This window comes from Myxocyprinus asiaticus, chromosome 46 (genome assembly GCF_019703515.2).
Source record: "Myxocyprinus asiaticus isolate MX2 ecotype Aquarium Trade chromosome 46, UBuf_Myxa_2, whole genome shotgun sequence".
In the NCBI taxonomy this organism is placed as follows: domain Eukaryota; kingdom Metazoa; phylum Chordata; class Actinopteri; order Cypriniformes; family Catostomidae; genus Myxocyprinus; species Myxocyprinus asiaticus.
In genome coordinates, this window is record NC_059389.1 from 23,991,615 (window position 1) to 24,018,120 (window position 26,506).

The window sequence follows — 26,506 nt, forward strand, 5'->3', positions numbered from 1 at the left end:
AATTAAATAAACCTATCCTGGAAAATATTACAACAGTAAAAGTCAAAAATTATGACAACAACACCAGTTTCCCTTATACCATGCTTCTGAATGATTATTATTTATGTAGCAAGGAATATAATGTACATGGTATTCCAGGGTACTTCAAAGAATAACCATAGTACAGTGTCTACAAACCAGGTACTTTTTTGTCTTGACTCATTAACCCATTACAGTAAAGCACTACTCTAAAGAAGCCAAAACTCCCAGTTAAATGTCTTTAAACATCATATCTTTAAATGTCCAAACATTCAAATCTCTTACCTTCAGATATCTTTTGTTGCTGTTGCAGATGCTCGTGTCAGAAGGCAGCTTGGAGACAGCTTGTTTTCTGCACTCAGGACAAGCAGAGCAATCAGTTGTGACAAACTATCTCTCAGAACACACTGTGTAATGGAACAGCTTCAGGTGGCTGCCAGTATCCAGGAAAGCCCTCCTGAGAGTGGTCACACGCTGCTCTTTAAAAGCAATACTACAGTAGTAGTTCATGCTAATCAGCAGTCATATTTTACAGAAAGCATCCTCCTTCAAGATCCTTTCCAGTATAACTAAAGATTATTGTTCAAAATAGAAATAAAATCCAAAAAATAAATTGTTTGCTTAATTTGAAAGTAAGGTGTCCATAAAGATTGCTTTGAGAAGTGAAATTTTACAATACTTGTAATTGTTTTGAACTAATGTTGATTAATTTAAGGTTTGATCATATTTTGCATGTTATGACCGAGCAATGAGACCAATGGTAATGGACCCACATAAATGCAGGATAAAGATGAAGATGTGGCCTAATATCAGTGGGTGGTATAACGCTTCTATTTGCATAAGAAATAGATGGTCCTTGCTCCTTTGCCATTCAATTGCAGACAAGATTGGAATTACTTATGACCTGATTCTCTCATCTGCTTAAGTATGGCTGCACACACACACACACACACACACTATTATTCAGTGTTTCAGAGGTGGGGTTTCCTGACCACAAAGAACAAGATTTCAATGACATGCAAATGCAAATGCGAAGATGTGTTTTATAATTGTGCTTAAGGCTGAATCATTAATAATGGGAGTCATCACATCTTTATTACCATTTATGGTTGTTTTATGTAGTCAATGTGTCTGTGTAATAACCACAGCAGATACTGTACATAGGATAAATGTATTAACATTACAGTATTATTACAATCAAAAGCTGTATGTCTTACAAATGCAATGTTGATCAATTCATCAATTCAATTTCAAGCAGTTTGAAAAGTTAATTTCAAGTTAAACAATTTTTCAATGTTAAAATACTTTCTTCTGTCCCATCTTAATCTGCAGAGACAGTTATAAGTAAACCATTTTTAGGTTGATTCGCGAGTAAACACTGTGGCATGCTGTTGACAACATGATCACACAGGAAATCAACATGCTGTTTCCGAATGTTCAGTTACCCTGAAATCGACCATTCTGCTGAATTACTGACAAGCACAATCCTTTATAAGACATTTTTGTATCAATTGAAATGTGTTTACCTTTCCCTATGGCACTCCTGAGAAATCTCAGAGACACAAGTTCTGGTCTTGTGAAAACCAGGAAATAATCGTGTTCACATAAACAATGGTGAACTTGATTCAGAGGTTGAATTTTCACTCTAAAATGACATTTTTACTCCACTGACGGTTAGGTTTGTGGTTGGGATTTGGGAGTACATTTAATAAAATATGCATTCTTGTTGACTGTTTTTCATCATTTACAACTGAAAGTAGAACTAGCTTTTGGCACCACTCTGTGGATATTTCACCTCAACAAAACTTCCAGCTTCAGCCACTGGGGGCAGTGGTTATAATTTTGGTAAGCACAAACTGATTTCAGCAGTAGAAATTTCGACCTCCTGTCACTGAATTCACAGCGTGATCAGTCTAGTTTACAATAATTTTGAGTCATTCCTCAATTTGTAAAAAAAATTTTTTTAAATAAATAAAAAAAATAATATGTTTGCAGTAAAGTACTAAGGGGAAATGCATTCCAGAGAGTTTAAAAGCAGAAATGTTTATCTTGTATTTTTTTAAAAAAAATCATCTTCTGATATTATTGCATGTATCATTTGAATGCTAACAGTAGGACTGTAAATTTAATGCATTAATTCAGTGCGATTATTTATATAAAAAAATAATGTGTTAAAACATTAATGCAATTAATCATGTCACTGGAACGTATTACTGAATATTCCTTCCATCGGAGCAATTCAAGTTGGAAGAACCACCTATTTTCAGCAGGAGGCAGTAAGCAAAACTCAAGCCGTGTAGGCAACACCCAGCTGTTCAGACAACAAACCACTCTCATGGTAGGTTCCACTTAAGAAGTGATCGTCCATATGCCCTATTCTCTTCGAAGTCTTTATCATCCACTCTGAGGGCATAGGATGGCTTAAAGTTGTGGGGCTCAAAAATAAAATTGTACTTGCTTGTTTTGATGGTTGAGGGTACACCAGTAGGAATATTCCTTTGACTGAAGATCAAAGCTGCACTGTGATGCCTCATAGTAGGGGAGACTCCAAAGGTCATGCCAACTGTGTTTATCATCCCTACAGATCACAGACCTGTTCTGTGGTTTCTCTTGTAATGGATAATGGAGATCATTCCTACCCTGAGTGGCCTAGGTTGTTATTTGCAACTGGGGAAACTTTTGGGTCTGTAAGGTAGAAGATAAATGTATAAAACCATCTATCACACGTGGCTTTGGTAAGTAAAGCCAACTAGATGCTTTATAATAGAACAAATTAAAATTGTCAGTAATATGTAAAAATCTAGTTTTATTTGTTTAAAATGTTCTGAAAATTGTAAACAATTTATATTGATTGAGCTACAGATAAAAAAATGAACATCTTGAAAAAGGTACGTTTTCCCCACTTTTCTACCATTTTCTAGTGTACTTGTTGCATATGTAAAATACAGGTAAATAATGTACCTGAGCACTCAAATCATGACTGTGCAAAAGCAACTAATGAATTCTGCATCCTTTAAAACATTCTGTACATTTGCACCAAGGATGAGAAACCTCATTAATGCGCTATAATTGGCCCACATGTGTGCTGACACCCTTAATTTTACACCCTTATCTCATACTTACTATAGTCGCAAGAGAAATCAATGTGTGTGCATGTGTGTGTGTGTGCGAACATGACTAAAGCTGATACAACTGTCTTGCATCTGCATTTTTAAAACCCCAACACTAAACATTTGATCATTTTATTTCAAGCCTCAAAACATGAGAAGTTTTTTGCAGTCTTCCACATTTGGAATTCTACATCTTATTGGGTAACTTTTTTTTTCTTTTTTTTTTTTAAAGTGTTTAACAATATCTTCAAAGGTACATTAACAATACAACTGTATTTTTAAATTCTCCTAAATACAGAGTCACCAGCATATAGGAAGGAGAGAATATTTATGTTTGGATAGCAATTTTGTACAGTATAGTCTGAGCATTGCACCTCCAAGCAATGTGCTAAAATTCAGTTAACCATGGTATTAACAACATAAAGGAATGGCAGCTATACCTGGTGTGATTACATTTTCATGTTAGTAAAGGTTTCTTAGAAAGTTTTATTTGTGAATGGGATCTTCAGAGTGTGTTTTAAGGCGAGCGTTGTGTCCACCTGTTCAGAGGAGTGTAACGTGTGCCACTGGGCCACAGGTTTGCGTGGGTTAGACAACATATCCGCCCAGTGACGCAGCTGGTTTCCCGTAGAATCACAGCCTAGATAGATCTTACCAATGGCATCATTCCTACTCATTTTGTCATGATCCCACACAGAGATGACCAGCTGGACTTTCTGCAAGAAGGATAATGAGTGAATCAACAAACAATTATACACAGAACAAAGGGATGTGGAAAAAAACAGATGCTGAAAAATACATCCATCCAACATATCACATCCATATATTCATCTATCCATTACTTCTAAACATCCATCCATCCATCATATCTAAATATTCCTCTGTCATATCCATCCATCCATCCATCCATCCATCATATCCATTTATTGAATCTACACATCCATCCATCCATCATATCTAAAAATCCATCCATCATATCTAAACAGCCACCCATCATATCCATCCATCCATTATATTTAAACATTCATCCATTTATATCTAAACATCCACCCATCCATCACATCTAAACATCCATCCATCATATCTTAACATCCATCCATCCATCCATCATATCTAAACATTCATTCATTTATATCTAAACATCCATCCATCCATCATATCTAAACATCCATCATATCTTAAAATCCATCCATCCAGTCTTAACATCCATCCATCCATCCATCCATCATATCTTAACATTCATCCATCCATCCAATCTTAAAATCCATCATATTTAAAATCCATCCATACATCAATACATCCATCATATCTAAACATCCATCCATCCATCATATCTTAACATTCATTCATCCATTCATCCAATCTTAAAATCCATCCATCATATCTAAACATCCATCATATCTTAACATCCATCCAATCTTAAAATCCATCCATCCAACATATCTAAACATCCATCATATCTTAACATCCATCCATCCAATCTTAATATCCATCCATCCATCATATTTTAACATTCATCTATCCATCCATCCATCATCCATCCTTCCATCAATCTTGAAATCCATCCATCATATCTAAAAATCCATCCATCCATCTTATCTAAACATCCATTCATCATATCTTAACATCCATCCATCCAATCTTAACATCATCCATCCATCCATCATTTCTAAAAATCCATTCATCCATCAATCCATCCATCCATCCATCTTATCTAAACATTCATCCATTTATATCTAAACATCCATCCACCAATTCATCATACCTAAACATTATCCATCCATCCATCCATCCATCCATTCACCCATCCAACATATCTAAACATCCATCAGATCTTAACATCCATCCATCCATTGCATCTAAATATCCATCCATTCATATCTAAATATCCATCCATCCATAGTATAAAAATATCGATCCATTCAACAAATTCCAACAGCCTTATGAGTTAAAGTATACAATTGCCTAAATTAAACAAGGGAAAACAGTTTAATAATTCTATTGTCATAGAGACAAAGGGCATATGGCATCATTACTTTTATGGCCAGTAAACTGATCAATCGACATTAGCAGGTTTGGCAAAAAGTCAATTTTGGACCAGTTTCCAGGTATCACTCACCTGAATCTGCTCAAAAGACACTTCAAAAGTGAATGACTCATTGAAGTATGGATTTAGTGTTTGCTTCTTAACTGATGTCTTTTTCTTCTTCCATTTCTTCTTATCTAGAATCAACTGAAGTTTCACATAAGGGTCTACAGAACAAACCAAAAAAATCTGAACTAATATTTCTTTTATGTGAAGCACAATTTCTCAAGCTGCTTGAAATGATGCAACTGCTAAAAGCAAAGCTTGTGGGGTGTCATAGGACAGAAGTACAGGAGTATTTGGGCTTTTTAACAGTATAAGTTCTGTTACTGCAGTACAGTAATTGCAATTTGACCAGTAACTGGACATTTGAGGATGATTATTTACAGTATGCACATATCTAACCTGAAGAGCCTCCCTGGTCCATCCTCTTCAAATTCTTGGCTTCCAGTATGACCACAGTGAGTTTACTGCTAGTTGGGACATAGCGAAGAGAAAAGCAGATCTCTCCTAGATGCTCTTGCTGTCGTATGGAAACATTTGAAAAAAGTAACAGACTTGGTAATGATGACACCTTATGTTCTTAGCTGATGTCTTAGCAACATGTTTCTAGAGGCAACCTAGATTAACCCTTGTAATTTGTATTAAGGTGGTGTAGACTAGTGGTTGCAGGTTTAAAACTGAACATGGGTTGATCCTTAAACCATCATCATTGAGCCATTGGGCAAGACTGCTGTTGTAATTTAACAAGATGTTCTATGGTGACATTGTGGAAACAAATTCAACTGGCTCTGGCCATGTGGTGATAAAATATTATATTTTATCAGAATTCTATATTAGCTAGAGTTGTGCTCAACATTTTGCATACCCTTGGAGAATTGGTAATATATGTACCATTTTTAAAGAAAACATGAGTGAACAGGCAAAACACATTTATTTTATTCGTATGGGATTCATATTCAACTGTAGGTTATAACAGAATAGCACAATCATAAAACAAAACATGGCAACAAAGAAAAAAATGAATGACCCCTGTTCAAAAGTCTGCATACCCATAGTTCTTAATACTGTGTATTGCCCCCTCTAGCATCAATAAAAGCACACAGTCTTTTGTAATAGTTGTCTATGAGGCCCCAAATTCTTGCAGGTGGTATAGCTGCCCATTCGTCTTGGCAAAATGCCTCCAGGTCATGCAAATTCTTTGGTTGTCTTGCATGAGCCGCATGTTTGAGATCTCCTGAGAGTGGCTCGATGATATTAAGGTCAGGAAACTGTGATGGCCACTCCAGAACCTTCACCTTTTTCTGCTGTAACCACTGGAGGGTCAACTTGGCCTTGTGCTTAGAGTCATTGTCATGCTGGAAAGTCCAAGAGTGTCCCATGCGCACCTTTTGTGCAGAAGAATGCAAATTATCTGCCAGTATTTTCTGATAACGTGCTGCAATCATCTTGCCATCAATTTTCACAAGATTCCCCGTGCCTTTAGAGCTCACACCTTCTCAAAACATCAGTGAGCCATCACCATGCTTCACAATGGGGATGGTATTCTTTTCTCTATAGGCCTTGTTGACCCCTCTCCAAACACAGCGCTTATGGTTGTGACCATGAAGCTCTATTTTGGTCTCATCACTCCAAATTACAGTGTGCAGAGGCGTGTCAAGATGTTGTCAGGAATATTGTAACTGGGCTTTTTTGTGGCATTGGTGCAGTAAAGGCTTCTTTCTGGCAACTCGACCATGCAGCTCATTTTTGTTCAAGTAACGTCGTATTGTGCTCCTTGAAACAACCACACTGTCTTTTTCCAGAGCAGCCTGTATTTCTCCTGAGGTTACCTGTGGGTTTTTCTTTGTATCCCGAACAATTATTCTGGCAGTTGTGACTGAAATCTTTCTTGGTCTACCTGACCTTGGCTTGGTATCAGGAGATCCCCAAATTTTCCACAGAAAGGGACCCACAAACACAAAATTTAGGGTTCAGCCATATGCTTGAGGCAACATTTAAATAAATGTCAGAATTTTCCACTTGTTAATAAGTGACTGAACGGTACTGACTGGCATTTTCAAGGCTTTGGATATCTTCTTATATAAAGTTCTATTACCTTGTTACGCAGGTCTTTTGACAGTTCTTTTCTGCTCCCCATGGCTCAGTATCTAGCCTGCTCAGTGCATCCACGTGAGAGCTAACAAACTCATTGACTATTTATACACAAACACTAATTGCAATTTAAAAAGCCACAGGTGTGGGAAATTAACCTTTAATTGTCATTTAAACCTGTGTGTGTCACCTTGTGTGTCTGTAACAAGGCCAAACATTCAAGGGTATGTCAACTTTTGATCAGGGCCATTTGGGTGGTTTCTGTTTTCATTATGATATAAAAAGGAGCCAAGCAACTATGTGATAATAAATTACTTCATATGATCACTATCATTAAATAAAAGATCAGTCATATTTTCAAAATCAATGCCAAATTTCTGCCAGGGTATACAAACTTTTGAGCACAACTGTATGTCCTTACAGCAGCAGTTGAAAATATTATTTTCAAAATATCAATCTAATCATTTCTTTGTTGTTAGGGGCAAGATAATCAAAATTGTTTGGGACCCCAAGCCCAAAATGCCACAGAAAGATGCCTTACAAAAAAATTACATTGAATTTACGTATATGGTTGAATCTAAATAGTTGTTTGGCGCACATCGTCTTAACTGAATGAACTGACTCAAACTGTACCTAAACTTTGATCAGTAGGTGACCTCTAAATACCTCATGTTTAGATGCTTCATTCAGATCTCTCCACTCCTCAATCACATGATTCCAGTCGACAGTGGACAGATTCAGTCTGATCTCACCGATGATGTCGTGTTTGGAGAATCTGTTAAAGTCATACACCTGCATCACCAGTGTTGACTCAATCAACTCCTTTTGAGAGATCTACAAAGGATGAAACAGTACAGCTTAGTTAGTTACAGTAAATGGGCAATAAACTTTAATGAGTTCAACCAAGCAGCATACTGTAAACTGCCATGATATGCATGCCATTTGTTATTACAGACAATACTGTTTTTGTAGCTTCAGAGCTAACTCTAAATATTCAAGTGTGTTCACTGGTGATATACAGGTAAACTCCAATCATATCTAAATAAATCCATGATACCTAAACATCCATCCATCCATCATCATATCTAAACATCCATCCATCTATCCATCAATAGTATCTAAACATCCATCAATCCATCCATTGTATATAAACATCCATCCATTCATTTCTAAACATCCATTCATCCATAGTATCTAAACATCCATCCATCCATCATATCTAGACATCCATCCATCGTACCTAAACATCCATCCATCCATCCATCCATCCATCAATCATCATATCTAAACATCCATCCATCGAATCTAAACATCCATCCATTCATATCTAAACATCCATCCATCCATCCATCATCATATCTAAACATCCAACCATCCATTGTATCCAAACATCCATCCATTCATATCTAAACATCCATCCAGCCATCCATAGTATCTAAACATCCATCCATCTATTTATCATCCATCATCCATCCATCCATCTTATCTAAACTTCCATCCATCGTATCCAAACATCCATCCATTCATATCTAAACATCCATCAGTCCATCCATCCATCCATCCATCCATCATATCTAAACCTCCATCCATCATATCTAAACATCCATCCATCCATCCATCCATCATATCTAAACATCCATCCATTCATATCTAAACACCCATCCATCCATGTATCCATAGTATCAAACATCCATCCATCCATTTATCCATCTATCCATCCATCATATCCATCCATCCATCATATCTAAACATGATGGACAAGCATTTGGTCTGTCAGAGGAAAACGTCATGGTTACTTGTGTAACCTCCGTTCCCTGAGATGTTGTGTCGATGTAGTGACACTAGGGGTCACTCTTGGGAGCCCGAGACACCTCTGGTCTTTGATAAAAGGCCAATGAAAATTGGCGAGTGGTATTTGCATGCCACACCCCCGGACATACGGGTATAAAAGGAGCTGGTATGCAACCACTCATTCGGGTTTTATGCTGAGGAGCCAATATAAGGTCCGGCCATTTCAGCAGGTAGTTCAGCGTTGTGGCAGGAGGGACACAACGTCACGTTCCCTCCATCAGGGAACGGAGGTTACACAAGTAACCATGACGTTCCCTATCTGTCACTCACTCGACGTTGTGTTGATGTAGTGACACTAGGGGTCCCTATACGAAACGTCACAATTGGCTGAACTGTGTTACGTGAACTGGCGGTGTGTGGTGGGCAGACTACTGTGTGCCTCATAGCCAGCACACCAGGTCAACACGTAACCTCCCCCAACATAGTTATGAGTGTCGAACGGCCCTTTGGGTACAAGTCGACTAGCCAAAAGATAGAGACAGGCTTAGCCCAGTCATGGCCTCTTTTCCCCTTCTTTTTTCCACTCCCTAAAAAAGAAGGGGGATTATCCAACTGGGCCGCCAGGTCTAGTTGGGGGGTGTTCCTCCCAAGGGGAAGACACCGCAGAGACCACACCTCGCCCAAAGAGAGGGGGGATATTTAAGTGGAAAAATACGTCACACAGTCTTTCCAACCATGTGGAGAGTCTTCAAGGTAGATCCTGCCCAATGTGCGATGAGTTACTACAAACATGGAGACTGGGGCAGAGGGGCTCTGCCCAAGGAAGATGCAGTTTGCCAACAGGGAAACGAACTAGCGGAAGATATATATCGCATGGGGTTAGCCTTACAGGGAACCGCCACATGCGGAGCACCTACCCCAGAACAGGGCTCTTAATTAGCACGTGTAATGGGCCGGCAGCGAGTCTCTCCGAAAACTCGACTGCCACAGGGCAGTCAACCAGGGAACAAAGTTTGTGAACACTACTGGGAATTAATGGCACATGTCTTCAGCTCCAAGGGAGGTGGAAGGCGCTATGTGCAAGCGATACACCCGGCCAGCTATCCCGGGCTTATCCGCTTGTGTTGCGTGCCACTACCTGGGACGAAACATGTTCCACCCGGAGGTTGTAGAACCTTGCAGTGGTGTTGGGTGTTGCCCAGCCCGCTGCTCTGCAAATGTCTGTTAGCCCTACTGGGGGCGGCATGTCCTGGGTGAGATATGCCATAGTTATGGCATCAATGAGCCAGTGGGCAATCCTCTGCTTGGAGACAGCGCTTCCATTCCGCTGTGCACCAAAGCAGACAAAGAGCTGCTCAGAGATTCTAAAGCTCTGCGTGCGATCCAAATAGATGCGTAAAGCGCGCACCGGACACAGCAACGACAGGGCTGGGTCTACCTCCTCCTGGGGCAGCGCTTGCAGGTTCACCAGCTGGTCCCTAAAAGGGGTGGTGGGAACCTTGGGCACATAGCCTGGTCGGGGTCACAGGATCACGTGAGAGTATCCCGGACCAAACCCCAGGCACGTTTCGCTGACAGAGAACGCTTGCAGGTCACCTACCCTCTTGATGGAAGTGAGTGCAGTCAGGAGGGCAGTCTTCAAGGAGAGTGCCTTAAGCTCAGCTGACTGCAAAGGCTCAAAGGGGGCTCTCTGTAGACCCTGAAGAAATACAGAGAGGTCCCATGAGGGAACAAGGCGCGGTCTGGAGGGATTCAGCCTCCTGGTGCCTCTTAGTAACCTGATGATCAGGTCGTGCTTCCCTAAGGACTTACCGTCGACTGCGTCGTGGTGTGCTGCTATGGCGGCAATGTACACCTTCAAGGTGGAAGGGGACAGCCTCCCTTCCAGCCTCTCCTGCAGGAAGGAAAGCACTGATCCGACTGCGCATCTCTGGGGGTCTTCGCATCGGGAAGAACACCACTTAGCGAACAGACGCAACTTAAAGGCATACAGAGGCCTCGTAGAGGGGGCCCTAGCCTGAGTGATCGTGTCTACCACCGTGGGTGGTAGACCGCTTAGGTCTTCCGTGTCCTGTCCAGGGGCCAGACATGGAGGTTCCAGAGGTCTGGGCGCGGGTGCCAGAGGGTGCCCCGTCCCTGAGAGAGAAGGTCCTTCCTCAGGGGAATTCGCCAGGGGGGAGCTGTCGCAAGGAGCGTAGGTCCGAGAACCACGTCTGTGTGGGCCAGTAGGGTGCTACCAGGACGACCTGCTCCTCGTCTTCCCTGACCTTGCACAGGGTCTGTGCAAGCAGGCTCACTGGGGGAAACGCATATTTGCGTAGGCCAGGGGGCCAGCTGTGTGCCAGCACATCTGTGCCGAGGACAGTGGGAGGATTCTTGGGAGGCGAACAGGTCCACCTGTGCCCTTCCGAATCGACTCCAAATCAGCTGGACCACCTGAGGGTGGAGTCTCCACTCTCCCCTGAGGGTAACCTGCCGTGACAGCGTGTCCGCTGTAGTGTTGAGGTTGCCCGGGATGTGACGGCATGCAAATTGTGACATACAAAGAGAGCGCAGACCGCCTTGGCGGTTGACATATGCTACCGTTGCCGTGCTATTTGTCCGAACTAACACGTGCTTGCCCTGGATCAACAGCCGGAACCTCCGCAGGGCGAGCAGAATTGTCAACAACTCGAGGCAGTTGATGTGCCAGTGCAGGCGCAGGCCCGTCCCGTGACCACGACACACCTGGAGACCAGTTCTAAAGGAACACCTGCTCGTAGAAATGAGAGATCGGTCCAAAGGCTGAAAAGACGGTAACAGACCGGTGTGATGGCCACGCGATATGTCCCGTGGTGCCATGCCCATCTCGGGACTCGAGTCTGGAGCCAGTGCTGAAGCGGCCTCGTATGCATCAACCCGAGTGGGGTGACCACCGCCGAGGACGCCATATGCCCCAGGAGCCTCTGAAAAAGTTTCAGTGGAACCGCTGTTCAATGTTTGAACGCCTTCAAACAGACCAGCACTGACTGGGTGTGCTCGTTCGTAAGGCGCGCCGTCAAGGAGACTGAGTCCAACTCCAATCCGAGAAAAGAGATGCTCTGAACCGGGAGGAGCTTGCTCTTTTCCCAGTTGACCCGAAGCCCTAGTCGGCTGAGGTGTGAGAGCACCAGGTCCCTGTGTGTGCACAACATGTCTCGAGAGTGAGCTAGGATTAGCCAGTTGTCGAGATAGTTGAGAAAGCGAATGCCCACCTCCCTTAACGGGGCAAGGGCAGCCTCTGCGATCTTCGTAAAGACGCGAGGAGACAGGGAAAGGTCGAAAGGGAGGACTTTGTACTGATACGCCTGGCCCTCGAACGCGAACCGCAGGAAGGGTCTGTGTTGAGGAAGGATTGAGACGTGGAAGTACGCATCCTTCAGGTGTGCCGCAAACCAATCTTGATGCCGGACGCACGCCAGAATGCATTTTTGCATCAGCATCTTGAACGGGAGTCTGTGTAAAGCCCGGTTCAGTACTCGCAGGTCCAAGATTGGCCACAACCCACTGCCTTTTTTCGGTACAATGAAGTAGGGGCTGTAAAACCCTTTCTTCATCTCGGCTGGAGGGACAGGTTCTATCGCGTCCTTCCGTAGGAGGGTAGTGATCTCCGCACGCAGGGTGGCAACGTTTTCGCCCTTGACCAAGGTGAAGTGAATACCGCTGAACCTGGGCGGGCGCCTGGCGAACTGAATCGCGTAGCTGAGTCGGACGGTCCGGATCAGCCATCGCGACGGATTGGAAAGCGGGAGCCACGCATCCAAGTTCTGCGCGAGGGGGACCAAGGGGACAACGTTGTCAGATGTACCGGCAGGTGGGGCCTTGCAGCGGGGCGGAGCGCGAGGTGCCACACCACGTCGTGGCCGTGCTGAGTCTAGGGACATCGAAGCACTTACCTGGCTCCTTATGACCACCCCCGGAACAGCCTGGGATGGGGGAGGAAGAGGCCTGCTGGAGCACCAATCCTGCAAGAAAAAGCCCATGGACGGTAGTCATGGTGACGACCGTACACACTGGATATGTGACCCAGGGAGGAAGGAAGCCACTCTTTTGCTGAACTGTTGAGTACCGCAGCCACTTGGGCATGCGGCGAAATCAAACAAAAAGGCAACAAAAGATTTTCCACCCGGCCCTCCACCGGGGGATGGAGTGGTCTTCTTACCAGCTCCTCCCTCAATCCTGGGTTGCCCATCTCAGGGGCGCTTTGAGGACCTCCGTGGTTTTTTCGGCGCCGGCTGTGAGACGGATGGAGTCGGCTTCCTGCGGTGGGCTCCATGCCGGGGCCGGGCCGAAGGGGTGGGCTGCGGCGCAGCCGGTGCAGTCACCGCAGGGGGACGCCCTTGGCGATGAGCAGACGGGGTGCGGGATCTTGAGCCGCGCCGGGGCAGGATGTGCTGGATTGCCTCCGTCTGCTGCTTCACTGCCGAGAACTGCTGGGCGAAGTCCTCGATGGGGTCGCCGAATAGGCCCGCCTGGGAAATGGGGGCAGCAAGGAACCGTGTCTTGTCGACCTCGCCCATCTCGACCAGGTTGAGCCAAAGGTGGCGCTCCTGGACCACTAGTGTGGCCATCGTCCGCCCGAGAGACCACGCCATGACCTTCGTCGCTCGGAGAGCGAGGTCGGTCAGCGAGCGCAGTTCCTGCATCAAATCTGGGGCAGAACTACCCTCGTGCAGTTCTTTCAGCACCTTGGCTTGGTGGACCTGCAGGAGAGCCATGGTGTGCAGGGCAGTGGTGGCTTGTCCAGCATCACTGTAGGCTTTAGCCGTCAGGGACGACGTGAGCCTACTGGGCTTGGATGGGAGCTTAAAGCGTCCGTGCCAGTTGGCGGCGCTCTGCGGGCATAGGTGCACCAGGACCGCCTTATCCACCGGGGGAATCGCCGTATAGCCCCTGACTGCCCCGCCATCGAGGGTAGTGAGAGCGGGGGAACTGCGGAGTCGGGGCCGGGCAGTAAAAGGTGCCTCCCACGACTTCATCAGCTCCTCATGCACTTCCAGAATGGCACTGGAGCGGGGTGTGGCTGCTTTGAGCGGTGCCGCTAGCCCAGAAACCAATCATCAAGCCACGATGGTTCAGGGGAGAGCGGAGGGTTCCACTCTAACCTGACACTTGCGGCCGCCCGGGAAAGCATGTCCGTCATTTCGGCATCAGCCTGTGACTGGGCAATCGTCACTAAAGGGGGAAGCCCAGCTGAGGCTTCTGTGTCCGACTGGACAAGCCCACTCTCCGATGCTGTGCTCGAGAGCTCATCATCTTCGCGGACTCCGAACAAGAAGCCAGACTCGCCATGAGATGAGCCGGTGAACTCATCCGGAAGCCTGATTGGGGCAGACGAGCATGCTGGGGAATGGGAGGTCCGCGGGGGGATACCCAGCGGAGATGATCCCATTGGGGTCCCCAAATCGCCCCCACTGCTAGCCGCGCTGGTCTCATACCCGTAGGTAGAAGGACCGAGGCGGGGAGCCGCTGGGGTGGCTTGTTTTCTTACGAAAGCAAGCCGCGACCGCAACGTTGCCATGGTCATGTTCTCGCAGTGAGAACATGAACCATTCACAAATGCTGCCTCCGTGTGGGTCGCACCCAGACACGAAAGACAGCGATCATGACCATCCGAAGTTGAGAGATAACGACCGCAACCAGGAATAACACACAATCGGAAAGGCATCTTTAAAAAGATGTTCCGTGTGTGCGCTCTTTTAGAGAAATATATACTCTTTCAGAGGAGAAAAAGCTCTTTCAGAAAATATACTCTCTAATTTTTCTGCCGAAGCGCCCAGGGGCGTTCTCTGCAGTGCACCAGTGCAGAGGAGGGAGAAGCCACTGAAATGCACTGTCAGATCCAGCAGATGTGAATGAACAGTAGTATTCAGCTCAATGAGCATGACCATTTGGCTCCGAAGAGAAAATCTGAATGAGTGGTTGCATACCAGCTCCTTTTATACCCGTATGTCCGGGGGAGTGGCATGCAAATACCACTCGCCAATTTTCATTGGCCTTTTATCAAAGACCAGAGGTGTCTTGGGCTCCCAAGAGTGACCCCTAGTGTCACTACATCGACACAATGTCGAGTGAGTGATAGATAGGGAACAACAACTCTTAGCTGTGTTCTTACTGGGACATTGGACTGGGTAGCTGTGTTAGCCAGGAGATTTTACTGCACTTCAGTGACAATTAAGGTAAAACTTTGACTATTAGTGAATACTTTAGGGCACTCCAGCTGAAGTTTCAGGCATTTGACACTTTTCTGACTTTGAGTTGCTAATTTGTTGGCTATCATCCCTCAGGTCAACTAGGTAACTTTACAGAAGTGCTAGATGTATTGCTATCCTTATTCCCTGAGGATAGCACTCCACTGGTGGTCCTTGGGGACTTTAACATCCACCTGGACAAACCTCAAGCAGCTGACTTTCTAGCTCTTCTGACCTCAATTGACCTTACAAGATTGGACACCCCTACAACTCACAGAGCAGGGAAAAAGCTAGATCTCATCCTTACATGTAACTGTGTCACCACTAATCCCCTTGTTACTCCTCTACATAACTCTGACCATTTCTTCATCCAGTTTTCTCTCACTCTCCTTTCTTCTTTACCTCTCACTCCACCTAAGGTCTCCTTCCACCGCAACCTTCGCTCTCTCTCACTCACTCGCTTCTCTTCCATAGTCCCTGCATCCCTTCCCTCCACTAAGCATTTATCTTCACTTGATTTAAATGAAGCTACAAATGCTCAGCATTAACTTCTTGTCTTGATAGTGTCTGCCCTCTCACCACCAGGCCAACATGTGCCACACCTTTCAGCCCCTGGCAGTCAGAGACACTTTGTGAACACCGCACCGAGCTGAGGGCTGTGGAAAGAAAGTGGTGCAAGTCAAAAGACCCTGCAGACCTGAGCAAGTATCAATCACTTCTCTTCTCTTATTCCGCCAGCATTTCTAGTGCTAAAATGGATTATTACCAGAATAAAATCAGTTACACTTCAGATTCACATAAACTATTTTCAGTTTTCTCATCTCTTCTCTATCCTCCTCCACCATATCCTACTACTTCTCTGAATGCTGATGACTTTGCCACGTTTTTTACTGACAAAGTAGCAAGCATGAGCAGCCAGTTCTCTACACCTAACACCCACAGCCACTCTCTTCCAACATCCCATCCTCTGTTCTCCTCTTTCTCCCATCTCTCTGAGACTGAGGTCTCCAAAGTGCTTCTTTCTAACTGTCCTACCACCTGTCCACTTGACCCTATCCCCTCACATCTTATGCAAGCTGCCTCTCCATAAATCTTACCCGCACTCACACACTAGGGGTGTAATGATCCATCGATTCTGGATCGATGCATCGATCCAATAACCAACGATACAATGTTATCGATATATTTCCATCAGGTGATGAAGCAACCTTATTACATTCAATTCACTTTATGAGCGCTAAATACGCTTTTCATGTGGGACAATTATGTGCGCAGGGTCTGCGAAGCCAAATTGCACTATGCTATCTGTGCACGCGCGTCAACCGGACTTCCCACAAAATGCGAGCTCCAGTGACAGGATCAGTGCGAGCACGTCAACCGGGCGATCCTTAAAATGCGAGCTCTCATGACAAATGCAGAGCTGCTCGCATACACGATTAATTTGGGTTTCCATCGATATCATTGTGCATATGACCCATTTGAATTTTACAAGAGAATTTGCTTTTTTAAAGTACCATAGAGAAGTTCAACCATCATGTGAATGTCTTGACAATGCCGACATTCTGAACAGCATTAACAAGGGAAAGAGAAATCACCTGCTGCCCAGCACTAGCATCAGTTATAAAACTTTACACATCTACACATCAACACCCTTACTAACTTTTATCCTGGTTAACTGTAACAGAATTTTTAATTACAACTGTGGAAGCTGTAGCCAAGAAAATCACAGATAGCATGGATAGTTGGAAACAAGTCATAGGTATGTAAGTATTTTGCATTGGACTAAACTGAAAAATAAGCTGTAATCAAACGAGTGATGATCACTTGTGTGTGATGTTACTTTTTATATTATTATCTGTATAATTTTTTTCAACATCTGAAGTATCTTATTTTGTCCCAATGTGGATACTAAATTTGCACTTTTCAGAAAATTCAATAAAATATTCAAATTATATTTTGGTTGCATTTGAGGACAAAAATAAATAAATAAATAACTGATTGTGTAAAATAGGCACATAATATCGGAATATCGATCACAGGGCCCTGAATTAAATCAAATCGGAATTGTATCGTGGCAGACTTTGAAGTATCAGCAAATATCGGGTTGCAGGCCAAGAGAATCGATATTAGATCGTATCGTGATGAAACGCCCGATTTACACTCCTATCACACACATTATCAGCACATCTCTCACAACAGGAAACTTTCCTAATGCATTAAAGCAGGCTCGAGTAACCCCACTGCTCAAAAAACCAACACATAACCCGACAGTAGTCGACAACTACAGACCACTCTCTCTCCTATCTTTCCTGTCAAAAACTACTGAGAGTTGTATTCAACCAGTTGTCTGCTTTTCTCTCACAGAACAACCTACTTGACAGACATCAATCTGGCTTCAAAAAAGGACACTCAACAGAGACTGCCCTCTTGTCAGTAGCTGAAACCCTGCGACTGGCAAGAGCTAACTCCAAATCATCCGTCATCATCCTCCTTGAATTGTCTGCTGCTTTCGACACAGTGAACCACAAGATTGTCCTGTCCACCCTCTCTGACCTGGGCATCACAGGAACTGCGCTTGGATGGGTTGAATCATACCTCATTGGCAGATCTTTCAAGGTCTTCTGGAGAGGAGAGGTGTCCAAGTCACACCAGCTGACCACTGGTGTTCCTCAAGGATCAGTGCTTGGACCCCTCCTCTTCTGGATATACACAACATCACTCGGACCAATCATTGAGGCACATGACCTTTCCTACCACTGCTACCCTACTGTCTCAGCTCATATCTCTGCCTGCCTCTCTGACATTTCGGCCTGGATGAAGAAAAGCCACCTTCAGCTCAACCTTGTCAAGACAGAACTCCTTGTGATCCCAGCCAACCCATCTTTTGACCACAACCTCACCATTCATCTTGGTTCAACTACACTAACACCACCCAGAACAGCAAGAACCTGGCAGTCGTGATAGATGACCAGCTTAATTTTACTGTTTTATATTCCATGAGCACTTAACTAATCCACATTCATTGCACTTACTATTGAACTTAACTTGCAATTACTGTAAAAAAAAAAAAAAAAAACTCTTTCGCTGTCTCTTTCTTCTGCGCTAGCACCTATACTACTCCAGCCACCTTGAGAGTTTGGCAGTACAACACTGTAGATGTTGATTCACTGCTGATATACAACTACAGTAGACTCCTATACATGTCATTTCCAATGAAAACTAATTTAGTATTCTGGCTTACCTGATATTTGAAATTTTCATTGAACACAGGGTTAAGAGTTTTTCTGAAGACTTTGGTCTCAAATGTTTTGGACTTGTTGGGAAGGCAGTAGACTTTCACATAAGGGTCAGATGTCCCTCCTGAATCCATTGCTTTCAAAGAAGAAGCTTCTTTTATTCCTACAGTCAGCTAAAAGGAAAGATGATGGTAAAAAGTGGCTCTAAAAAATATTTGATATGAAACTATTTTCAATGAATGTTAACACTTTGAAACTGAAATCACTTTTTCAACTCCACATAAGCTATTTGTAAGGCAAGTTCAGGTTATTATGGCACAGAATGTAAACATGGGAATATTGTACTTTTCTACAGTTGTTTCTCAAAATATTGGGGAAAAAATGTACATTTTCTGTTTGTGCAATGTTCTGATTTTTCTGATTATGTCCTCAAGGGACATTTTCAGCAAATGTCTAATATTTGTTATTTTTTTAGGCTTCCTCTTTTAAAATGGTGTAGTTATACCTGGTAGTGTTGTAAAATGGGGTGCGTTTTAAAGGTAATTTTTTCCTCATTAAAAAAGTTTTACTCTTAAAGAAATTAATAGTCATTTTTAAACATAGGTATAAAATCATGAGCACTCACATGAGATTAAGACTCCAGTCATATCAGTAACCTCATAAAAGCTGTTTTATTCTACATGGAGAGGGTCTCCTCATGAGGGCTGCCATGTTAGAATCACATGACCAGTCAAATATTACTCGCTTAATCTCATGTAACCGGCTTTATGGCATCATTTTAATATCACCAGAACTTGAATTTGAAAAAGCCTCTGTATTCATGATCTTGAAAGAAGACTGGGTGTAATCTGATGTCATCAAAAATATTTGCTGCTAATTTTTAATATTTGAAAATGTTTTGTGTGAATTCACCTAAAAAAAAAAAAAAAACATCAGGCTGTGAAATTCAAGTTTTTATTATTCAAGTGGTGGATTTCAGGTTGTGAATTTCAGGTCTCAATATTCAGGTTGTTGAATACGGGTTGAAAAATTAACGTGGCAAAATCCAAGGATGACATCCGGGAATGCAAGGAAGAGCAAATGAACGTTGATGTAATCCATCTCTCCCTTGGATAATCGCAAAGCGATGGAAACAGCTCAAAAGTCATTTTAAACGAATACAGCAGTTAATATATATAGCCTACATTTTTAATAATGTGCAAAACATCTTTTCTTTGCTCTTTGGCAATTCACATTGAATGAATCTGCTGAAAAGGCCATTCAAATTATTCACGTGCACACGTATGCCCAGATTACACGATCCCGTTGATCCATAACTCAACGGTCAGCGGTGCATCACCGTAAACATCTCTCATTCAGATGTTTCAAATGTTTTTGTGTTGTTTTGTGGTCTGATTAATTACAAAATGTCTGTGATGATCACGTCTGTATGAATGTGAGAGCTGCTTTTAACTCATGAAGAACAACTGAGGCAGTGTTTATGACTAATGTACATTGTAGTCTGGCAGCATGAATAAAGTCTGTGCTTCATAATATTATGTGTTGTTTATTTATCAACATTAGTATATACACATAACTGTACATATACTGTAAATTGACATTATAGTGCTTTTTTATTATTATTATTATAATGTGTTACAATCATGACATACCATAGTCTGGGTGTTATGAACTTCTATACATGAATGAATTTATGAACATATATACTGTATTTGATACACAGATAACTGAAATAAAGAAGAAACATACAAGTGTTATATTTCTGTTCTCCCCCTTCATCGCTGATTGACTTGGGTGAAATGAAGCCGTGACATCTGAAAGATAAAACTTTAATGAAAATAAAATAAAATGTTGGCTCTGGTAAGTAAACAGCAGTATCACTTTTTCAAGATTTATAAATAGAAACAAAACTTTTGCTGGCTTTTGTCGCATCCTGCGCAGCACACTGTCTGAAAGTAAATGGAATTTTGGTCACAAAGGCAGCGTGATCACACAGTGACGTCACATGTAACAGGTCAATATGCTCATGCATTACAGTGAATTTATTTATTTATTTTTGGGATATGCATGAATTGAGTGTATAGGAAATTAATATAATAATACCTGATTAATAATAGCTACAGGAAATGACAAAGAATACTTCATAAACCTATTATTATTATTACGTTTGTGTGTGTGTGTGTGTGTGTGTGTGTGTGTGTGTGTGTGAGTGTGTGTGTGGGCAGGTTTAAGTGGTTTACAAGGACTTTTTTTTTAAGTTACAAACTGGTAATTACAATGGTATTATGCTATAAATGTGGTTTATGAGGACATTTCTAGTGTCCCCATAATTCAAATCGCTTAAAAAAAACATACTAAATGATGTTTTTTTGAAAATGTAAAAATGCAGAAAGTTTTTTGTGAGGGTTAGGTTTAGGGTTAGGGTTAGGGGATAGAATCTATAGTTCGTACAGTATAAAAATCATTATGTCTATGGAGAGTCCTCATAATGATAGCTGCACCAACATGTGTGTGTGTGTGTGTGCGTGTGTGTGTGTGTGTGTGTGTGTGTGTGTGTGTGGTAAAGGATACAATGCAAATGCACATATTACAGAACACTTCTGTAAAGTATATAGATGGAGCCCAGATTTGTATTATCATGAAGATAACGTGCTCTGCCTGAAAATAAACATAATAAATAAGACACTGACAAATCATCAGTAGTCTACAAATCTACATATGAGGTTAGACTATCCAGCATTTTGATAAAAATATTAAAAAGCGAGATGGCATGCTAACTCAAGCAATCCAGACTGCTAATGTAAACAATTAGGAACAGAATGTGTGTTGTACATTCAAAGGTCACTATATTTTCATTCTGCACTTGTACAGATGTGCAAGAGAATGTGAAATATAATTATAATAAATATAATAAATATTATCAAACAGCCAAGACATGCAATACACACTTACAAATGGGTAAAGGTGGCTGTTGTTTCAGTCAGCCACAGGTCTGTATTGTTTCACTTATTTACAGTAACAATAATCAGTACCTGATTCAGATTACCTTGGATGTAATGATTAAACACACTCTGTTGTTCTCTGAAGGCAGAGAAATTTACTATATATACTGTGTGTGTATGTATATATATATATATATATATATATATAATCTTTTATTTTTAGATTTATTATTTAATACTTCTCGACTACCATTTTTTTATTTATTTTTTTCAGACTTGCAGATAAAAAGAAGTACTTTGATTATTCATTTCCACAGGTAAATGTCCTTTGGCCATATATGATTATGAAATAAGTTTCTTGATAAAACTTGCTGTTAGGTGAAGGATCCAATTTACTGATAAAGTTGATCTTTTCTTCAAAACACATTAATGAAACATTATAATAAGTTTCCCTAAAGTATTCCTTTTTGTGTTTTCACAATGTTGTTGTCACAATTGTTTAAAATTACTTTTGAGCTGTTTCCATCGCTTCGCGATTGTCCGAGAGAGATGGATTACATTGACGTTCGTTTGCTCTTCCTTGCATTCCCGAATGTCATCCTCAAATTTTGCCACGTGAATTTTTCAACCCGTATTCGCGACCTGAAATCCACCACTTGAATAATAAAAACTTGAATTTCACAACCTGAATTTTTTTTAGGTGAATTCACACAAAACATTTTCAAATATTTAAAAAGAATAGCAAAAATGTTCGATAACATCAAATTACTCCCAGTCATTTTTCAAGATCATGAATTCTGAGGCTTTTTCAAATTCAAGATCTGGTGATATAAAAATTACACCATAGTCTTGATATTGGACACTTTCACTCTTGGATTAAATTAATCATGGCTGACTGTTTATAGTGAATTTCTACAATGGCATCTGTAGGTAAAAACTTTTGATTTTGAATGATGCCGCATCCACGCAGCTAGGTGTCACTGTAGGTCCAAGATGACACAAACACAAAAGTAACTGAGTGCACCTTCAATACCATAATTGTTTTAGATAGTCCGATAATCTGTTTAACCGATATTTTTAACCGATATTTAACTTTTTTTACTTTATCGGCTCTCAGTTTCTTTAATATTGGGTTTACCGAAACATTTAGACACAAAAGACTTTAAGTCTTAAATATTAATTAAGCGAGGGGCTTTGCACAAGTGTATATTACAACTAAAACTAGTTAAATTAATTCTATGTAGACACAATTTTACTTTGTGCACAATATTACAGGTAGTTTTGTAAAGCAGTTTACCTTCAGAGGTTAGTGATACATGATTAAGTTGTTATTGTGTCTAAAAGCAGAAATAAAAGAAGATTTAAAAACTGGTTATGCAAATTGATTATCGGACACTCCAACACAAAAATAAACAGTATCGGTCATTAAAAACCAATGTCGGTCGATCTCTAATCAATTTAACCGATTAGAAATTAACTATAGGGTAAAATTACTGTTGTAAATCTATTTTAAAATTATAAAGGTGACAGTAGAATTTGAAAGTTGCTATGTCAAAAATTTAAAGGATTTACAATACAAAAAAAAATTTGAGGTTAGAAATTCATATTTCATTTCTGGTTTATAATTAGATTTGCGATCATGTTAATGAATAACAACTATGAAATTTGATTACCAATAAATTCATACACAAAATGGAAAACATATATGTTGCCTATTAGTGTTACAACCAATAAGATGAACAGCACTCTTTGAAGTTGTAGATTTCTAAACTAAAATTTCTAGCAGACAAATATGGGAATATTTATCAGAGTTTAAGAAACATAAAAAAGCACTGAGTTACAGACGTTGAAACGAAATGTGTTATAAGACTCCCTGGTCTCCCCTTAATGAATGAATGTGCAATAGCAATTCTATTTCACTAATTAGGCTATAAATCCTGCCAATTGAGGGAGCTGTTGTAAACACAGCGAATGTAATACAAGCTCTCAAATGGTTTGTGAGCTGCCACCTCTGATCTGGATGTGTTAAACTCCAGTGAATACAGAAGTCTTCCTCTCTGCTCTTCAGCTGAACCGTACTCCATATCTTCTGTTTCAGGCTGGACCTGTTAATACATCCAGTATCCCATCAGTGACAAGTCCAACCAGAAGAAAACTAGAAGAAAACTCATAGGTTGCTTTTTCATACACCAGGAGAGGTACAAAAAATTAAATTCTCTAGTCTCAAACTTGTATGACTTTCTTTCTTCTGAAAAACACAAAGAAAGATATTTTGATGTATGATGAGGTGTTTTTGTCCATACAATACAAGTCAATGGGGTACAAAACTTCCAAGCTCCAAAAAAGACATAAAGGCAGCATAAAATCCAAATGACTGGAGTGGTTTAATCCATGACTTCTAAAGCGATACGATTACTTTAGGTGCGAAACAGACCAAAATTTAAGTCTTTATTCACTATAAATCTCATTCTGCGCATGCGTCAAGCGGGAGGAAGTGTAATCGAGCTTTACATCATGATCGCACCTAGATCACAGATGTCAAGATTCATTGTGAAAAAGCAGTTACATTTTGGTCAAATACCATTTGTATTTCTTCAGAATACATGGATTAAACCACTATGGAGTCGTATGGATTACCTTTATGAAGCTCCTTTTTGCATCTTAAAAGTTTTGGACCCCATTGTCTTACATTGTATTGTTATAAACATTGTATCCCCATCAAAATATTTTTGTTTGTGCTCCGCAGAAGAAAGAAAGTCATACGAGTGTGAGACAGCGTGAGGGTGAGTAAAGGATGACAGGGTTTTCATTTTTGGGTGAACTATTCCTTTAAGGTGAAGATCTGAACTTTCAAATCTACAAGCAGTGGATGATCCACTCTCTCACCAGTGCTGTAGTTGTTATTCCTGTCATCCCTTTCATACTGATTTTCTGGTCCAGCTTCTTCCTCTTTTTCTTTCCTTTGCAGCAACATTTTACGCAGCAGCACAGCACACAGATTAGAATGACCAGGATGATGGCCGCAAAAATGGTATAGATGGCCCATCTTGGCACTGTTGTAAAAAAAATAACAACAATATTCCATTTTACATCAAAGTAGCAAAGCCGTGGTCCAGTAGAGCACCATGACACATCTGAAAGAAGACCACAGCTAGGAGAATTAAGGAACTTAAACTTGTAGCAAGTGAAAATTGAGATGTAAGAAATGTGCACAAGGAGCAGAATTAGACAGGACCCTCAAAGCAGGTGCTGAGACAAGAGTTCATATGATATACTCACAAGGAATCCTGTCCAGTAAAGAGGTCAGGAACCCCAGAGCAGCTGTTGTGGTGGTGTGTGTGTTAGTCACAGAAGTCGAATTTGTCTTTGGTCTTGTAGGATTTAATGGAGGTCTTGGAGTCATGGTGAAATGGATGAGATGACCAGTGGGTCACTATAAATATAGAAAAGAAAGTGGGTGGCAGTCGTTAGTAATGGTTGAGTTATGTTGTTTCATGTTGCCCTCTACTGGTTAGAGAGATACAGCACCATTTAAGACAGCCTGAAAAAAAAAAAAAAAAAAAAAAACCTTAAAGGGATAGTTCACCCCAAAAATGAAAATTATCTTATTCTTTACTCACCCTCATGCCATCCCAGATGTGTATGACTTTCTTTATTCTGCAGAATGCAAATAAAGATTTTTAGAAGAATACTTAAGCCCTGTAGGTTCATACAAAACAAGTGAATGGGTGCCAACATTTTGACGTTCCAAAAAAGCACATAAAGGCAGCATAAAATAATCCATATGACTCCAGACATTTAATCTATATCTTCAGAAGTAATATGATAGGTGTGGGTGAGAAACAGATCAATATTTAAGTCCATTTTTGCTAGAAATTCTTCTTCCTGCCCAGTAGGGGCCTATACATGAAGAATGTGAATCACCAAAAACACAAGAAGAAGAATGTGAAATTTAGGGCGAATTCCAATCGAAAGTGATCATCCCTATGCCCTACTCACTACGACGGACAGAGCTCTTGATGTGGGCACTCTGACGGGAGCATGGCATTACTGTTTGAATGTACTCTTCACTAAAATCTTATGAAAGGGCCCTTTTTGAAAAAATGAACTTTCTTACTTTTGTTTGGAACGACCCTTTGAGTGGCATCCCCTTTTCTGAAGTGCCCTTCAAGGGCGCAAAAATGCCGTTTGGAAAACGGCCTTAAAGTGAAGATTGATTGAGCAGGGAGGAGAATTTATAGTAAATATGACTAAAATATTGATCTGTTTCTCATCCACACCTATCAAATCGCTTCTAAAGACATTGATTAAACCACTGGAGTCGTATGGATTACTTTTATGCTGACCTATGTTATATTTGGAGCTTCAACATTTTGGCACCCATTCACTTGCATAGTATGGACCAAAAGAGCTGAGATATTCTTCTAAAAATCTTAATTTGTGTTCTGCTGAAGAAAGAAAGTCATTCACATCCAGGATGGCATGAGGGTGAGTAAATGATGAGAGAATTAAAAACATTTTTTGGGTGAACTATCCCTTTAAATGCTGAGGGATTTCATCAAACACTCTTAAATATTCAGGTCTTTAGAGACCCGGAACCTATAGTTATCACAAATGGACCTACAACATGCCCAGGTAGTGAAACATATTCAAAATATTTTCAAGACAATTAGAATATAATAGAATAAGTTATTTTGAAATATTTTGATGTTTTATTTTTCATATATTTAAGAGATGATGCAACAAATCAGGACAAATCTAGAACAGGATTCATTACTTCAACACTGAAATATCATGAGATGCAACTGGCTGTCAAACACATATTGAGCTACACATAAACATATAAAATACACAAAAGCTACAAATAAACATAAGCTACACATAAGTATTTTCTCAGGCACTTATTGAGTCTAAATAGATTCACACCTTACATAATTTTAGTAGTACACCCAAATGACAATTGTCATATCATACTGTTGTACTTGCTATAGTTTACTTCCATGTTGTTTCTTCATCAAAT

At 41.2% G+C, this 26,506-nt stretch overlaps 1 protein-coding gene across 2 annotated transcripts in view; it reads right to left on the reverse strand.

Annotated features, from left to right (window-relative positions):
• Positions 1–2,822: 2,822 nt before the first annotated feature.
• The window catches only part of LOC127436193 (synaptotagmin-1-like), a 30,041-nt gene continuing 6,357 nt past the window's right edge, over positions 2,823–26,506 (reverse strand). For both annotated transcript variants that reach the window (XM_051690204.1, XM_051690203.1), the window contains exons 2-9: positions 24,766–24,919; positions 24,373–24,539; positions 23,496–23,591; positions 18,550–18,717; positions 7,975–8,142; positions 5,620–5,737; positions 5,248–5,381; positions 2,823–3,844 (exon numbers count right to left, since the gene is read on the reverse strand). In XM_051690204.1, coding sequence (XP_051546164.1) covers positions 3,605–3,844; positions 5,248–5,381; positions 5,620–5,737; positions 7,975–8,142; positions 18,550–18,717; positions 23,496–23,591; positions 24,373–24,539; positions 24,766–24,889 — 1,215 coding nt within the window. In that variant the 5' untranslated portion in view covers positions 24,890–24,919 and the 3' untranslated portion in view covers positions 2,823–3,604. The remainder of the gene's footprint in view (positions 3,845–5,247; positions 5,382–5,619; positions 5,738–7,974; positions 8,143–18,549; positions 18,718–23,495; positions 23,592–24,372; positions 24,540–24,765; positions 24,920–26,506) is intronic.